Below are 12,586 nucleotides of genomic sequence, written 5' to 3' on the forward strand. Positions count from 1 at the left end.
GATTTATTTTTCTTGACACTTTTCTAAAAAAATATTTTAAAAAGCAACATCTCAAATGAAAAAAGGTAGAGAATGCCCTGGTTAACTGTCAAGAGACAAAAACTTTTTTTTTTTTTTAAGAATGTGTTTATTTATTGAACCTGGGTCATATTTAGATTCACAAGCAATTTTAAATGTACATCTTAGAATTTAATTTTGAAGTGTTTCACACAAAAATATTGGCACACAACAGTTGCATTCAGGTGTAACTGCCACCCTTTTTAAAGAACTGCTGCAAATGTTTGCCCAAGGTTGAAAAAGTTTACTTGGAACATGAAAACCTGTAACAAATCTTAAATTAATTATACAAAACTGTTGTGTGTTTACTTGTAGACCTTTCCCCTTTTTGAAAAGATTCCCTAACCCTTCCCCCCAAAAATAAAAGATTACAACTAATATACATCAGTCACAACATAATCCTGGATCAGCACCCACATCATAGACAAGTCTTTAAATGTTTTCCAACCCGGAAACATATCAAGAAAGAAAAGGAATTTTTCACATAAAAACTGAAATACACATGTGCCTGAAAAAGAAAAAACACACCGGTACTTAGCATTATGCTAATGAGGACCAGAAAATGGCAGAAAATAACGCATTAAAATAAGGGCTGCATAGCATAGACATAAAACCCAAGAACCATTAACCCTTTGGCATCAGATATCCAGATTTCCTGAATACTGGTGCATTCTGCAATAGTGTCAACAGTATGAACTTCAGACCTACAAGCACCACGGGGTTAATAACTACTGTTTGCCAAGACACTGCACACAACTGACTGATAATTATAAAACTGTGAAACTAAAATCACATAATTGTCTGGTAATAAAAGGAAAGCATGTATTTTAATGTCAATTTTTTAATTACAAGAATTTAGGGAACAAATCAATTTAATTAAGATCATTACTATAGGTTTTTTGTGTTCACATATGCATACTATGCTGGAAATGTCAGCCGTCTTCTTTTCATTATTAGTCATATTGGAATGAAGTTCTGCTGCATTTGCTCCTTCTGGGCAGTATATCAAAGTGAAGAGGGGAAGATTTTCATTCCATAATGTCTACTGCAGGATTAAAGATGTGAAGAATGCAAATAGTCACCTAATGACCTTTTACTGCTTCCCTAGACAGAATTGCAATTAATTAAGAAAACAGAAAAAGTTAGAAAAAGGCAGTAACAATTCTTATTACTACATTTGCAGTCTGTTTCAACCTCGCTTAGCATAAAGACTAGGCAGATTTCAAGTGAAAAAATTATGCCACTTAAGTGACAAAATTTTTAACACAGCTTTTGCTACAGAAGGTATATAAAAACATTTCATTTTAATCAGGAACTTAAGCAAATAAGTTTTATAGTTCAGAAATCAGGGTTTAGAAACTAAATGACATTGTTTTGTGACCAAGATGTTTGGTAGACAGTGAAGTGAGCATTTGGGATCACAAGAAAAGTTTTCTTAAACAACTCTTCGGACTTCAAAAAATCTCTTCAGGTAGTAGATTTGTCCCAGTGTCATGGCAACTAGTACAAGGGCTTCAAAGAATGACCAGAGGACCACTCTGCTATTTGTGTTGTCGTTAACTGTGGAAGGGGGAAAAAAAACAGAAATACATAACTACTAAAATATTTAAATAAGCATGGTGCAAGGTATTTTATTTAATAAGTTCTATATGGTTGAGAGCAAGCACTATACATACCTATGGATTCATCCATACAACCATTAGAATGCAGTATACTCTGCATTCTCAGTCAAGTAAGTGGTCTAGGGCAGTGATCACCTGGTCTACTACTGGTAGATCTAGAAACCTCTGATAGGTGATCTTGATGGGTTTGGCCACATGGCTATAAAGTGCCAGCACTTCAGCTGCTCCTCCTCTCCCCACTACAGGCAGTCCCCGAGTTACGCGGATCCGACTTATGTCGGATCAGCAGTTACGAACGGGGTTTTTCTCGCCCCAGAGGACGGGAGCGGCGGGATGCCCAGATGCGCAGCAGTCCCGCCGCCCGCGTCCTCCAGGGCGAGAAAAGCTGCTCCGCGTCTCCCTAGACTGCTGGGGGGGCTCCAGCAGACCAGGCAGACGCTGAGCAAAGCCGCGGAGCACGCGGGCAGTGGGACAGCCCAGACGCGCTGCGGCTGTCTTTGCTCCCCTTCTCCCTGGTCTGCTGTTTCCAGCAGACCAGGGAGACGGGGAGCAAAGCCTCGGAGGACACCGGCAGCGGGACAGCCACAGCGCGTCTGGGCTGTCCCGTTGCCCGCGTGCTCCGCGGCTTTGCTCCCTGTCTCCCTGGTCTGCTGGTCTCCAGCAGACCAGGGAGACGCGGAGCAAAGCCGCGGAGGACCCGGGCGGCAGGACCGCGGTGCGTCTCGGTCCGCTGCCCGCATCTCCCTGGTCTGCTGGGGGGGGAGGCGCAGCTAGTGCGCCCCCCCCCCAGGCTTTTCTCCCGACGCCTGTGGTAGAGCAGCTGGGGTACTGCCAGTTGGTCCTGCAGCGCCGCTCTGGGCGCTACTGGACCAACCCGGCAGCACCCCAGCTGCTCTGCCCCAGGTGTCCTGAGTCAGCCGCTGCTGGTCAGTTTCAGCAGCGGCTGAATCAGGACGCCTGGGGCAAAGCAGCTGGGGTGCTGCTGAGTTGCTCCAGTAGCGCCGAGGAGCAGCGCTACTGGAGCAACCCAGCAGCACCCCGGCTGCTCTGCCCCAGGCGTCCCCAAGTCAGCCGCTGCTGAAACTGACCAGCGCTGACTACAGGAAGCCCGAGGCAGAGTTGCTCTGCCCCAGGCTTCCTGGAATCAGCCGCTGATCAGTTTCAGCAGCAGCTGACTTGGGGACACCTGGGGTTCTTAAGTTGAATCTCTATGTAAGTCGGAACTGGCGTCCACATTCAGCCTGTTGAAACTGATCAGCAGCTAATTCCAGGAAGCCCGGGGTAGTGCAACTCTGCCTGGGGCTTCCTGTAGTCAGCCGCTGGTCAGTTTCAGCAGCGGCTGAATCTGGATGCCAGTTCCGACTTACATACAGATTCAACTTAAGAACAAACGTACAGTCCCTATCTTGTACGTAACCCGGGGACTGCCTGTACTGCACTTCTCTGGCCCTCTCCTTAGAGCTGTTCCCCCAGGAGCCTTCTGTTTGCCAAGCAGAGCTGGGAAGGGAGAGGATGCGTGCTGATGTCAAAGTGCCTCCTTCTCCCACCCTGAATTCTATCTCCACAAAGCAGAGAGGGGGCACAACAGGACTAGGGATAGAGCAAATTTGTCAGCTGCTTTTGGGAGTGGTGCAGGGCCAGGGCAGGGGTGAGCCTGCCTTTGACCCACTGTACTACTACCAAGGAGCCATCTGAGCTAAGCAGAGCCCAGCTAGAGCAAGCTCCAAACCCCTGCCCCAGTCATGAACCCATTCCTGCACCTCAATCCCCTGCCCTAGCCCTGAGCCCCCATGCATTGAGATACCCTCCCAGAGCCTGCACCTAGAAACCCCTGCATCACACCAAATGCCTGCCCCAAGCTCAGCTCAGAGCCCTTCCCACACTCCAAATCCCTTGATCCCAGACCAGAGCCTGCACCCCAACCTGCTGCCCCAGCCTGGTGAAAGTGAGTGAGGATGGAGTGAGCAGGGGTGTGGGGCCTCAGAGAGGTGGGGCAAGGAGCACAAAGGAAGTGGGGCAAGGACTGGGTTTGAGGTAGATCTTGGATTGCACTTAAATTCAAAAAGTGATCTTGTGTGTAAAAAGGATGGAGACTACTGGTCTAGGGTGACAATGTTACTCTCAAAAAGGTTAAAGCTGACATACAGGACACAACACTATAAAATTACAGCTACAAAAGAGAAAAGGCCCAAAGGTCCAAGAAGAATTTGCCAGTTAAATGTCCATTTTTCCAATCCAAAGGCCAATTCTCATACTGGACTCATATTTTTCAAACACTAGAAGCTCTTTCAATCTCAACATCAGTCTTGTGTTGAGGCATCATTCAATGTTCTACCTCATCTTCATGTGGACAGCGACTAACCCAGACAAAATTTATACAAGTTTGATGACCACACACCTGGTACTTTACTCATCTTTCTTCCCTTTTAAAGTAACCAGAGTTAAGATGGTATTCCAATTTATTTATTAAGTCTATCAAACCACCAATCTACAGTCAGTACACATTCCAATATTGATAAAACCAAAATACAGCAAACTGTCACCAAAACAGCACTGTTTGCACATACAGCAAAGCATTTTTTTAATTATTATAAACATTTAAAGAGTTTCTTGGCATGTCAAGAGTGAAATATTGCTCTCAAGTAAATTTCTAGAACAGTCCCACCCTGGTAGTAATAGCAAGCTGTTTGAGTTATATGACAACTGGTTTGCCATGGAGTTTAACTCACTTTCCTAGAGTCTACTGTATCTTCTACATCCTTTAAAGAACTGCATAATGGCCATTGCAAGGAAGATAGTAAATGGATATGGATCATGGATATGGATCATAAGGAAAAGTCACTACTCACAAAATGTTAAGTCAATTCCTTTACAGTAATCATTATTGACTGAAGCATCAAGATACATTCTTCTTAGATGTGAAATTATGAACAGGGACCATAACTGCTAGAACCAATGTAATGTATTAATAGAAGGATTTAATAACTGGATTTTGATTGATGATTTCCCCTCAGGAATCTGCCTTATTTTCACCTAGCCTTTGATTATATGGTTCTCAAATTTTGAATTTATGAGGATAAAGAGAAGATGTTAGTTTACATTTATTAATAGTGATAGAAATGTAGCCGTGTTAGTCTGGGGTAGCTGAAGCAAAATGCAGGACAATGTAGCACTTTAAAGACTAACAAGATGGTTTATTAGATGATGAGCTTTCGTGGGCCAGACCCACTTCCTCAGATCAAAAGTGGGTCTGGCCCACGAAAGCTCATCATCTAATAAACCATCTTGTTAGTCTTTAAAGTGCTACATTGTCCTACATTTGTTAAGTCATCTCTTTAGAGGAAAATTGTATGTATTGAATTTTTTTTTTAAATTAAGTTCCTGTACAGGAAGTTCTAATGTAGAAATAAGGGTTTCACAAGAAAACAGATCTCCCATTTATTTGTATTGGACTTATTCTACCTGCCAATTCTATTTTAAAGTAGTAAGGATTGAGTTTTAGACCTTGTCAACCTTCCTCACATGAGTAGCAGTAAGTTCCACTAACATACAAAATTCTACCTCTGTATAAGGAAGACAAGGTGAAGTAGGATCATTTACAACATAATAAGCCAGACTTATTTTACAAATGAAAAAATGTGTTTATTTACCATAAGGAAACATATTACTGACCTTGAGATATTCACGAACATATGATTTACTAACTGCAAATAGTTCCTGCTTTATCTTTCACATTTCACACTGGTAAAACAGATAGACATTTTGCATAACAGAGCTTATTATACTGGAGATAACCAGATTTAGAGAATAAAATCAAATAAAACCACGTACTTGCTCTGTGTATTCTCTCACGAACTTCCATGTACTCTTGTTCATGCTTGACAGCTGTCATGGCCACTGCTAATTCATTAATCATTTCTTCTAGCTTGTTCTGATGAGCTGCAGAAAAATGTAAAAAGATGTCAGAAAGTCTGTATTACTGACATACTAAAAACAGCTTCTCCTGAAAGTGGATAAATAGTTATACTTAATACCATTCCATAGTTAGTTTTGTAAAATGCATAGTCTATATAGCTGAAAACTTTTCAACCTTGTAGGAAAACATTCAGTAAGTAGATCTGATATTGAAAATGACAGGAACAATATTTTTAAAAATCCCAAAGAATCACATTCACAGGCTTATTCCTTTACAATTTTATTTTACTTTTGAATAGGCCTTTTTCTCCATGATATGTGACTCAGAGACCAGATCAGGGTGATCGATATTATAGTCAACAGACACCAGCTACCAGCCTAGAATGTAGATAAATTTTGCACTCTGCTTCTCTGGATAAGTGTATAGGTGTATACAAAACACAATATCTTAAATAGTACAGAGTTTTAATGCTAACTTGCCAACAGCACAGCAGTTGGGAATTGAGTTTAAACTAGTGATGTTGGCTAAACAAGATGAGTTTCTGAATAAGCGTATTTGGCCATTCCTCTTGTGACCTTCCTTTGTAGTTAACACAGGGGAAGAAATCAGTTCTGCAGAAAGGCACCTCTCTTTCTAGGCATTAGCATGATATGATAGTGGCCTGATAATGGAAGAAGAAAATAACAGCAGGTGATTATAACGACTAGGGATGGCTCACCAGATGCTGGGAGCAGAGATCCAGTATTTTAGCCGTTTAGCTGTCAGATGACAGTAGTATATTGTTTACTGCCTTCAATGCTCAAAGCAATGTGCAACTCTACAATATTTAGATTTAAAAAGTGTACTTATCAGAATTCTCTAGCACCAAGAACTTCAAGTCAATCTCCAGAGGTAGATTTTTGCTACTAGTTCTTAAGATAGCTGGCAGGACTTATGTAGAAGTGCAGGGCAATTCATGTGACATTTAAGGGCAATCCTTGAGAGCCCCCCATACCATTTACAAGTAAAATGAATGTAAGTATTTTAAAAGCAGCCTTAAATGCTACATGAAGGATATTTCTCTTTCAGTTATAAGAGAAAGAATAAGGCTGCTCAAAAGTCATATGTTTTAGGAAGAAAATAACTCATGAGTTATTAATTCTGACATCAAAAAAAAAAATTTATAATTCCCTGAGGAATACTGACCTTACCTTACAGAAATCAAGATACACCACCCATTTCCATAGCCAGCTGGTTACTGCAATATGGGTAGCTTATTAGTAAGAACGAAGATTACTCCTTTATGGATTGTATAAACATGCTGAAAAGATACTTACTTACAGGCAAACATCTGCCTTAAGCTAAAGAAGCTAGATTTGTGTCAGTATTCTGCACAAAAAGTATGCTTTTCACAAACTTGAGAGAATTCTTTAACTCTCTCTTATCTCAGTTAGGAAATTGTTAAATATTTCAAGAAAATGTCAAGCACTCACTTCACACATGGGTTACATATCTGCTACAATAGAAGTCAAAAGGTATTACTGTATTCTTGCAAATGATTGTACTGTTGCATGATCTTTTAAATTTTATGATTAATGTTTTGGGAAAAACTGAATTTCATTCTGAGGTAAATTACATATGTTATAATTTTTCACTTACAGGTTATGCATTAGCTGTAAGATATTACAAGGAAGTTGTTCATTCCCCTCCAAAATGCTCTCAATTCCCCACACCTGCTTTAGTAACAAAAAGCAAAAACTACAAAATATCTAAAATTACTGGATGTTCAGTATTTTAAATTGAATTCTACTTAACAGAAACTCAATTATGTCTCCTGTTGGCCATAAATAACCACCTGAAGACAAATATTCATTAACAGTTTAAGGGCCTGATCCTGAGAGATGCTAAGCACCCAGTCCTCTCAATGGAAATTGCAGTTGCCCAGCATCAATGAGTATCAGACCTTCATTTTGTATAGTTTATTAAAAAAAAAGACATTCTCATGCTAACAAACAGATGTTAGAGAAGAAGAAAAGTTAGATGTTAGTGAATAAACATATGCAAAAGACAAGATGCTAATGAGCTTTCAAAAAGCAGTACACATACCATCCCAGGTATCTCCACCACCTAGGGAAAAGTGTAAGAGATGAACACAAGTACAGGACAAAAGGCTGCAGATAAACCAGTAATTTACATGGCTCGGAGAAAATTACATATTAGCACACTTATCAAAGAAATAAATTAATGTATGTAGTAGTCTACATACTGCTGACACCTGAACTGGAAATTGGAGGGTGAAACTGAGGAAAAGACTATAGAACGACAGCATTAGTGTCTGCAAGCAACAGTGAGATTACCTGGTCATTTTACATTACATTGTACAGTAGCGTCTAAAAATATTTTGACCCAGTTGTAGCTGGCTCAAGAAAATAGCAAACTAAAGTGACTGAATGAGATAAGAATTCTGGATTTTCTACTGAAATATTTTGGAAGGATGAGTGCACAGAACAGGTTCTAAAATTAATCTTTCAAGATCACAAATCAGAACTATTTTGCTTTAGAAGTTCTCCTCACCTTCTGTCTCCATATCTTGCCCTTTTGGAGCTTCTCCAATATCAATAGTGAACATCACTATCTTAGGAGTCATGGTGGACATTCTGTTGCTAAAACAAAACTTGTAAGTTCCATCCATGTGAGCAGCAAAGGTGTATTTTCCACTGGACTCGCGATCTCCTTTATAAATTCCTTTATTATCAGGTCCTGTAATCTGTGAACAGAAAAAAACATATTTCACTACTTTGTATGCATCTTGAAGGCATACATTTAATAAGAGGAAATTTCAATTAAATTCATGATATTCCACCTGGACACTGCACTCCTACAATTGCTGGGCAATGTCAAAATAATCTATATAATCTCTTACCTTCCCCAGCCTCAATGCAGCATGACATTTTTCTATTCGCATTAGAAGCTTTCAGAAAATAACTCTGTAAGGTGATGCGAAAGGTTTTTTACCTGCCAAGACTTGCATTATTTTTCAATGGTCCATATTAGAATCCAAAATTAATCATGAGATCAATGAAGGCAGAGGAAATGCAGAACCCTAACCTCCATTTCTGACAGGTAAGTAAATTATAAATGAACCTACTTCCTTTTGACATGTCACTGTCTTTAAATATACAATTCTGTGCTGCTGCATGTGCCATTTTGGGGATGTTATGGAGCCAGTATACTAACCACTTGTGGTCATTAAGATCTTAAGGCTCTGTACTTTTGTCAAAAAGTGCAGAATCCTTTGTCTTGGCTTTTTCTCATTATATTCTGCTGCCCTACATACCATGAGTTTAAACTGCATTTAATAATTTTCCTAAATACATCTCCTGACTATTGTATACTGTCACTGCATAACTGAAGAGGCACCAAAACACAATATTCTATTGCTACATTTGGTCATTCCCCTCACAAAAACTCTCAACATTTTTCTTCCTTACTATATCCAACTTCCTCTTGTGAAAGCACTCAAGATAAGTTTTCATATTTCCAAATGCAGTCAGCTTTGCAGTGCCTGATGAAGAGATTCTTCTTGTAGATTGATTTGGGATTCTTTGAAACAAAGTGTGTAGTACATTATTGTCCTACTGACCTGGATTTTTTTGGGACGGGAGTGTTAAAAAATTAAGATAATAATACATAACATGTCAGTCAAATCCAACTTAAAGTTAAGTCAACAGTTCATGCATCAAAACAAAACATACACCTCCCCAAATTAATCAGAGCTATTCCATGAGAGGCACTCTCACCACATCCATTGCTAATAGAAGGCTTATCTTGAAAACTTTCAAAAGAGGATGTGGAATGAAGAAAGGAAGATTTGTAAGAGGTGGTTTTGTAAGTCCAGTTACTGGACAATTGCTTTCTACAGTTGTGTTGACAATAGAGTTAGAGACCTGAACAATTTAATCTGCAGAAGAAATTTTGCCTCTTCTGGAGATTTGGACATCTCACATAACCAGCAGCAGGCTTCTGCCAAGTAAGAATTTGGTAGGTAACCCTGGAACATAAAGCAATACAAGTGGACAAAGAAAAAACTATAACAACATTCTAACCAATTGTTAACAACATGTTTCTGTCTTTGAATTTATCTCTATCACGGCAGCCCTCATCATCTCTTTCCCTAGCTTCAAAGCTACATATCTCCATTACTAGCCATTAGATTACCATCAGCTCAAGATGCAACCTGTTGCCTTTTCCCCACTACACTCCAGACTGCCAGTGGTATCACCTCCCTGATCTCTCCTTCCCTTCCATGGTTACACTCAGAATCTCCTCACACCACATCAGGGCACAAGCATATACTATCCTATCCTGGCCCTTAAAGAATCCTAATATTGCCCTTGATAAGACAAAGATTGATACATCTCTGATCCTTGAAGCCACAAAGCATCACTTTATCGGATCAAATAAAGCATAAGTTTACCATTCTCTCCTCAGCACAAGAAGTCGGCGCTGACTTTAGCTCTGGACAGTCCATGCGCCCTTGGATGAGTCAATAGCAGAAGCAAAACGCCCACTCCCACCTGAGCAACTGCGCCCCCCAGCCATATTTAGCTCCCCTCTCGCTTTAACAATCAGAAGCCCCCAAGCGCAAGGCAACGACCAAAAGCGCACCCCAAAGCCAGCCATTATCAGAACCCATCGCTCCCCCCTGCAGCGCGGATCACCTCCTCCCCGGACGGGCCTGTCTCTACCTCCCCCACCCCCCATTCCATCCGCCCAAGGTCAGGGCGCAGCGCCAGCACCCCGCAGATCCGCTCCTCCACACCGCGCTCTCACTGCCCCCATCCCCAACCCGGCCCCCTATGGGCCGAGTCCCCCGGCTCCCCGCTTCTCTTTATCTCCCCAGCCTGCCCCCGCCCGCCTCACCTCCACGTCGATGTCCAGGAAGCCCCCCTCGGCCACCTCGAAGATGAGCCCCATCTTGGTGCCGGACGGGACCCGCTCCAGGAAACACTCCTCCGCGTGCGCGTCGATGCTCACGAAGTAGCCGGCAGCCGGGGCCGAAAGCGCGGCCAGCAGCGCCAGCACCGCCCTCACCGGCGACATGGCGGAGCCAAGGGGGACCGAGCAGCGCGGCAGAAAGGGGGGGCACTTCCGGCTCACACCTCGCCCCTTCCGGAGCACGGGGCTACCGTTCATAGGCCAAAACAGACCCACTGCCACGTACAGGCTGAGCTACGGTGGCCACCTGGGAACATAGCGGGCTGGGCGGGGCCGAACCGCGAACCGTTTGAGAGCGACGGGGGGCCGCGCTGGTCAGGAGGCGGGACGGTGCTCGGCAGGGCCAATCTGCGCACGCGCGGGCTTGGCGGGGACAGTTTGGGCGGTTGGCGGGACTAGAGACGAGGCCTGTCAGAGCTGAGGTGCGGGGCCAGGCCGCGGTTCGGTGAGACCCGGAAGGCGCTGTTAGGGCGAAGGACCGGGGGGCGTCAGAGCCCAGCCTGGGTCGGGTTGCGCCGCGTCCCCTCAACCTGGGCTCGCTCCAGGAAGAGTTTTGGGGTTCGCTGGGCGGGCTGTGATCCCCTAACTGCCAAAGCCACAGCAGCTGCCTTGGGCGCAGGGGCGCGCCACCAGGCAGCCGCTGCTCTCTGCAGAATCCGACGCGACCGGGCAGGGCGCTTCGCCTGCACCTGCCCTGTGGAAATGCCCAGGAGCCAGACCGCTGCACGGATACAAAACTGGTATCGGAGCCGGTGTTCCCGGCAAGCGGCGCACTTGTGCTGCCGCTCAGGGGAGATTCAGATGCCTCCCAGCTGATGAGCAGAGCGCCCAGTGCTAGGTTTTGTGTCTACTGGTGGTGCACATTGGCGTGTCCCCTGGTGCACATAACATTATTCTGCCCCTGGATGGAAAAGTCCACACGTGGAAAAGATTAGAGGGAACATTGATCTGAAGAAAAGATCCGTAGATATCCAATTCTTGGCAGGCTTCTAGATGCAAAATTGGTATCCAAATATGAACTGCAGCTATAAATTGGATGTCTCCCAACTTGCAGGGCTATACCAGTAGGATCTCCCACCCCATGACCTGTCTTGACAAAACTCCCATTTGTCCAGTAAGCTAAATATTTCCTTGTCCTAGCAATACTATTTCTTGTATTTGGTCAACTTCTGTTGTCCAAATAGACACATTTTTGAGGTACACAGATATAGGAACTGAAGAAGAACTTTGTGTAGCTTGAAAGCTTGTCTCTTTCACTATAGCAGGCCAATAAAAGCTGTTATCTCACCCACTTTGTCTCCTGACCTGAGTATGGCTACAACAACAATAGGAACAGTTATCATTTATGTCTTATTTGGTTTGTGCTTAAGACAATCACTCACAGCTACTTCCCTGCCATGATCAGGCAGAGGGCAGAAACTGAGGTCTAAAGTTGAATAACATACACCAATTAGAGATAATACTGACCAAAACTGAGACAGTACTACTTATGAAAACTTATATGGATAAAGCGCTTTGAGATTTTTAAGTAAAAGGTGCTACATAAATGCAGTGTATTTGAGGGCCAACAGAAATATGACCAAGAAAATTCTCATGGAAAGAACAGAATTGTAAAATTAGATAGCTCAAGCAAAACATGAAAATGTGATAGATAGAGATATTGTATTGGATCACATGTGTTTTTTATTGGAGGATTGATGCTTTCCATGTGTTAACAAGGACCTCTTCTGTGTTTCCTTTTGCTAATATGGAAAGAAAATAAACAACACTGCCAGTCATAAAAACAACAGTCCTGTTTGATTTCATTGTTTCTGTTGCATCAAGCCAACAGAAGAGATGGAAAACTAGTGCACAATTTGACTAGTGTACAATTAGTGTACCCAAATACCTATAAGCTGAGACTTGACAAAGAACAATTTGTGATTAACATTCACCGAAGGCAAGATGTATGTATCAACATCACATGTATTATTTCTACTAAAATTTATAAGCTGAGTTGCTCTTGCAATTTGTA

At 42.7% G+C, this 12,586-nt stretch overlaps 1 protein-coding gene across 2 annotated transcripts; it reads right to left on the minus strand.

Annotated features, from left to right (window-relative positions):
* Positions 1 to 103: 103 nt before the first annotated feature.
* On the minus strand, positions 104 to 10,750 carry TMED2 (transmembrane p24 trafficking protein 2). Of its 2 annotated transcripts, XM_075898532.1 has the most exons (5): positions 10,498 to 10,750; positions 8,149 to 8,341; positions 7,681 to 7,701; positions 5,511 to 5,618; positions 104 to 1,617 (listed from the first exon to the last, which is right to left on the minus strand). In XM_075898532.1, the coding sequence occupies exons 1-5, from the start codon at positions 10,675 to 10,677 to the stop codon at positions 1,493 to 1,495; spliced, it is 627 nt and encodes a 208-aa protein (XP_075754647.1). In that variant the 5' UTR covers positions 10,678 to 10,750; the 3' UTR covers positions 104 to 1,492. The 2 variants fall into 2 exon arrangements, with proteins under 2 accessions (XP_075754647.1, XP_075754648.1); XM_075898533.1 differs by lacking the exon at positions 7,681 to 7,701 and having other exon boundaries at positions 10,498 to 10,745.
* Positions 10,751 to 12,586: the final 1,836 nt, after the last annotated feature.

Source organism: Pelodiscus sinensis, chromosome 15 (genome assembly GCF_049634645.1).
Source record: "Pelodiscus sinensis isolate JC-2024 chromosome 15, ASM4963464v1, whole genome shotgun sequence".
NCBI classification, from domain to species: domain Eukaryota; kingdom Metazoa; phylum Chordata; order Testudines; family Trionychidae; genus Pelodiscus; species Pelodiscus sinensis.

Excerpts from the sequence above, each read along its gene's own strand:
- TMED2 (XM_075898532.1), bottom strand. The coding sequence starts at position 10,677 with ATGTCGCCGGTGAGGGCGGTGCTGGCGCTGCTGGCCGCGCTTTCGGCC. Across the intron at positions 8,342-10,497 it reads TCCTGGACATCGACGTGGAG|ATTACAGGACCTGATAATAA; the intron begins GTGAGGCGGGCG and ends TTCTGTTCACAG. Across the intron at positions 5,619-7,680 it reads TGGTGGAGATACCTGGGATG|CTCATCAGAACAAGCTAGAA; the intron begins GTATGTGTACTG and ends ATTTTTCTGCAG.